The sequence below is a fragment of the Amia ocellicauda genome, chromosome 7 (genome assembly GCF_036373705.1).
Source record: "Amia ocellicauda isolate fAmiCal2 chromosome 7, fAmiCal2.hap1, whole genome shotgun sequence".
NCBI lineage: Eukaryota > Metazoa > Chordata > Actinopteri > Amiiformes > Amiidae > Amia > Amia ocellicauda.
The window spans coordinates 464,474-469,191 of NC_089856.1; the positions used below are offsets into that span (position 1 = coordinate 464,474).

A 4,718-nucleotide genomic window follows, 5' to 3' on the forward strand; every position below is an offset into this window, starting at 1 on the left:
CGCCATCCTTCCTGGACAGTGTTTATTTAACTTCGGGTCTGTGTCTGTCTCTGTGTGTGTGTGTGTGTGTGTGTGTGTGTGTGTGTGTGTGTGCGCGCGTCTCTCGTGTCCACTGTTCCCTGGTCTCGAGTCGTTGTGCGGCTCTGTCCCTGCCCTGTCTCCCGGCGCTGTGTACCCCACAGACTCCCCTGTAAGAGATCCTGGCGGGCTTGTAAACGGGTCCGCTGCTGCTTCCGGATCCCAGCTAGTGGTTTGGTGTGTGTGGTTTGAGTGGGCGGAGTTTTGTGTGCAACAGGAAGTTGTATTTCACTCTGCGTGGCCCCTGTGTGAGTCACGGCTCCTGGATCTCCGTGCGGGAGAGTTGCTGTAGATTTATATCGTGAAGGACGGAGCCCCTGGCTACCCCTGATCTCATCCCTTCCCTGGGGTGCCACTGATCTTGGTCTATTCTCGTCCCCGGGGGTCCGCCGCACCGGTCCTCGTGCCTCGGTGTGGCCGGCCCCCAGCAGCAGGCAGTGACGTTGCCCAGCTCTCGCATCCTGTATTACTGCATTCATGTCTTTGGTCTCTGGCTCCCACCTCTTGGATTTGATTGGTAGGGTTTCAGAATGATTTGTTCTTTAAGTGAAGATATGGAATGCGAGCCTTCTGGGTGAATTAGTGCGTGCGGATCGGGTGCGAGGGGGCCGGCCTCTGTGACGGGGGAGGGTTGAACTAGGAAATAGATTTTTTCTGATCATTTTAGCTTGATTTTTCAGCATGTCCCCCTTCCAGGGGTTATTTTGAAGGCAGACCTGTTTTCCAGGGTGGTGGGTTTTCCTGGTGCTCTGGGATGAGACGGGTTTGGGGGGGAGGGCCGTGTGCAACACCAGTAGGGGCTGCTGGAATATCCGCTCTCTTCACCCATTGTCCCCCTCCGCAGTCTCTCCCTGAGGTCCGAGATGTCATCAGTCACCTCCCCCCCTCTGGTCCGATGCTCCTCCCTCTGGCTCTTTGACTGGGGGGGCAATGAACTGTTGGCTACCACACTCCCCCCCCCCCCCCCCCCCCCCCTCCGTGACCTATACCGAAGAGGGGCTCTGCTGCAGTTACACAGCCAGCACATGCACGCGCACACACACACACACACACACACACACACAGGGCAGAGTGGCGGGGTGGGGGCATGGGGCGACAGCGAGAGATTCCTGCAGCCCCCTGTACTGCCTCATGGAGTTGCTTAGGATTTTAAAATGGACAAGATTCACATACATAGACACACTTTGCACATGCAGACAGACGCACTTTACACACAGGTATGCATACAGAGACGCACTTTGTACACGTACACACACACGCACACGCACACTCGGTGCATTCAGGTCTATTCGGTATGGGGCTGCTGGTGCCAGCGGGGCGATCTGATGCCTTATTTTCTCCTTGCGTTCGGGGGGGGAATCTCTCTCTTACGTTTAACGCCCTCCTGAGGCCCCACCCTGAGGGAAATGGGGCGTGGTCACAGATGCACCATGCAGAAACGGGGGGGGGCTATAGGAGTGTCATCAGGAGGTCTTCCTTCAAAGATGCCTTTTGCCTTCTCCTCATCCCTCTTTCCCTCCCTTCTTTCTCCCAGGAGAAGGTGCACCTCTCGGAGAGACCCCACACAACTTTCTGAGCCGTCAGCTGCCTCCCTCCCTCATTTCTCTTCCTCCTCCTCCTGCTACTCTTCTTCAGTCCCTGTTTTCCTGTCATTCATCTCCTCTTCTCTGCTCATGCCCCCTCTCTGTCCCCCTGCTAGATGCCCAGTCTGGTCCTGGGGTGGGGTTGTAATGCTGCTCAATTCAAACCCTGTGCTCCTAATTGATTAATTGGATGGGTCAATGACATTTTGGGAAGCCTGCAAGATCTGCGCCTTCAGGACTGGACTCGGGCCACTGCAGCCACCCCCCCGTTTCAAAGAAGAATTGTATTTGTTGTATTTGAGTCTGTTTGACTGTGTTTGTGCACGCTGTCTGCTGTGTCACGCATGCCTCTACACTAACACACTGGGCGGGGCTGTCTTTGCTGTGTTGTGATTGGTTCCTCTGCGCACTGCTCAATGGTTACTGCATATACAGGATGAGGCCGCTTCTATTGCACAAAAACTTTCAATCCAAATTCCTTTTGGTTTCAATTTTATTTTCTAATTAAACAAACAAACAAAAAATACTTGCTCTCTGCTTTAACTAACTCCCCAACCTTCGCTCGCTCTTCCTCTCCCTCCACTTTACTCTCTCTGCTTTCAAGAAAGTGGCTCTGTATGTACACACTGGAGTCCAGTCCAGCAGAGTCTCGGCCCTGGTCCCGAGACACAGTCCAGTCCAGCAGGGTCTCCGATAATTAAAGTGCTTGGAGTAATTAGTTATTTTGATTAATTGGCTTAATTAGCACTTAACCAGTGACCACTCCTCCTGAGGGAGGCTGCTGAATAACTCTGCAGTCCAGTCCTAACTCTGCAGCAGTGCACCCCAGCCTGGCCCGGCCCCTCCTGTGCCTTCTGTGGCCACCACTCCCTCGAGCACATCATTCACCCTTTAATTGAACTCATAATTGGCCCAGAGCTGCATAATTTACATCTATGCATATTTCGTGGTCGGTAGAAGATGCTAGGAGGCCCTGGCATTCTCCAACGCTTTGTAAGCTTGGCTAATTAAAAATCAGAGTAAGATAATTATCAGTCCAGTCAGGATTTTTATGATCTTATTCAGGACCAGAGCCCCCCAGCCCCAGTACAGGACTGCACTGATGGCTCCTGCAGCTCTGAACAGACACTTCTGAAGGCCAGAGCGCTCGCCTGCTTCTCAGCACTAATTGATTCGTTGATTTTATTAGTTAATTTTCTTCTTCCTGGTGCTCTGAATGACTGCCAGTGGAGCCTTCCTTCCTTCCTTCCTTCCTTCCCCTGTGTCGTCTCCTCTGACTGTGTGGGATTGTGTCTGCATCGTCATTGTTTCTGTTGTGTGTTGGTTGTCCTGCTGTTTGGTGTTGTGATGCAGCCTGGGTTTGTCCTTCTCCCTGTGCGTCTCCCACCCTCCAACTCCTTCTCTGCCTTTTCCTCTCTCTCTCTCTCTCCCACTCCCTCCCTCTTTCTTGGTTTCTGTCACTCTGTCCTCTTTCAGATTTCTCTCCCTCACTCTTCCTCTCTCTTGTCATCTCAAGTATCACTCTCTCCATATTCTCTCTCAGGTTTTCCTCCATCTTTCGGTCTTTTCTTCCCCTCCCTCCAGACTCATCTTTCTCTCTCTCTCTCCCTCACCATCTATCTCTGTCTCAGTCTCTTTATCTGAAATCATTGCAAAGTGATCTTGACTGTTTCACAGGCAGTATAGATGGACGGGCCGACCAACAGACAGGCCCCAAACCGCAGCCGCAGCCACACGGCAAGCTCCATCTGAACCTCCAAGGACAACAACAAGCACAACAACAACAACCCGACAATCTCCCCGGCAGCTCGGTCCAGGCGGGGCAGCAGGGCGCGGGGTCTGCGGGAGACGGGGAGAAGCCGGATGAGCGGCAACAGCAACTGCAACAGCAACAGCAGCAGCTGCAGCAGAAGCAGCTCCTGCAGCAGCAACAGCAACACAAACAGCAGCAGCAGCTGCGCCTGCTGTCCCCCTCTTCTGGCCTCAGCACCATCTACGAAGCCATGGAGACCACGGAGGAGGAGGAGGCAGAGGAGAGGGGGAGGGAGCAGGGAGGACAAGTCCGAAAAGGCTGGGTGTTGGAGCGAGGAAGCGAAGAAGAAGAAGAAGAAGAAGAGGAGGAGGAGGAGAGTATGAGCAAGAAAGAGGAGCAGAAAGACGGAGAGGAAGTGCCGGCGAACGACAGGAACAAAGACGGACCCCCCAGCCAGCAGCAGCCCTCATCCTCGCCCTCCCTCTCGCCTTCCTCCCCCTCCCGCACGCTGCTGGAGCTGGACTGGGTGACCCAGGCCGACATGGTGCAGCAGCTCATCAACCAGACGCTGCTGCTGGCCGGGGAGCAGCGCTGCCCCCTGCTGCTGCCCGGCTCGGGGGGCACCCTCAGCCCCCTGGAGTCCAGCCGCTGGCCATCCCTGCTGTCCCCCCTGGGCCCCCCCGGCGCCAGTATCACCGCTGTGGCCAGCTACTCCCCCGAGGACCGGGGCGGCGGGCAGGGGGACTGGACGGTGGTGGAGCTGGAGACTCAGCACTGAGAGGAGAGAGAGAGAGAGGGAGAGAGGGAGAGAGAGAGAGAGAGAGAGAGAGAGAGATATACAGGGCAAGAGTCTCCACTGACTCTTCCCAGCAATAGGATCGACAGGATCAATAATCTGAATGATCTGTGGAGGAGGAGGAATGATCCGTGACCAGCACCCGATAATGATCGATAACCTCCGAGGAAAACAAGACGCTGATCAATAGCCGTCACCAGGAGAAGCAACACCTGACCCTCGCGGGGCTGTGTGGAGGACGGGCTGCCCACCCTGTCCCCATCAGCAGCTCCTGATCGGACACCCAAGAGTGCAGCTAGCGGCGCCCAGCACAACACTGCCACTTTGGCCCTGCGTTTATGTATTTATTGATTGTTTTGTTGCTCTTATCTGATTAATTTGTATTTATTAGTGTTTGAAGTTTACAGTCTCCCAGTGAAGGTTCTCTCTGTCCTGAAGGACATTTCTCATTCAAACCATTTCAAAAGCTAAACGCATCACTTTTTACACAGTATGAAGGAACACTGTG

At 54.3% G+C, this 4,718-nt stretch overlaps 1 protein-coding gene across 1 annotated transcript; it reads left to right on the plus strand.

The window, feature by feature from the left end:
- The first annotated feature begins 1,165 nt into the window (after nt 1-1,165).
- LOC136753352 (nuclear transcription factor Y subunit beta-like) lies at nt 1,166-4,192 on the plus strand. Its single transcript, XM_066709372.1, has 2 exons — nt 1,166-1,199; nt 3,339-4,192. The coding sequence occupies exons 1-2, from the start codon at nt 1,166-1,168 to the stop codon at nt 4,190-4,192; spliced, it is 888 nt and encodes a 295-aa protein (XP_066565469.1).
- Nucleotides 4,193-4,718: the final 526 nt, after the last annotated feature.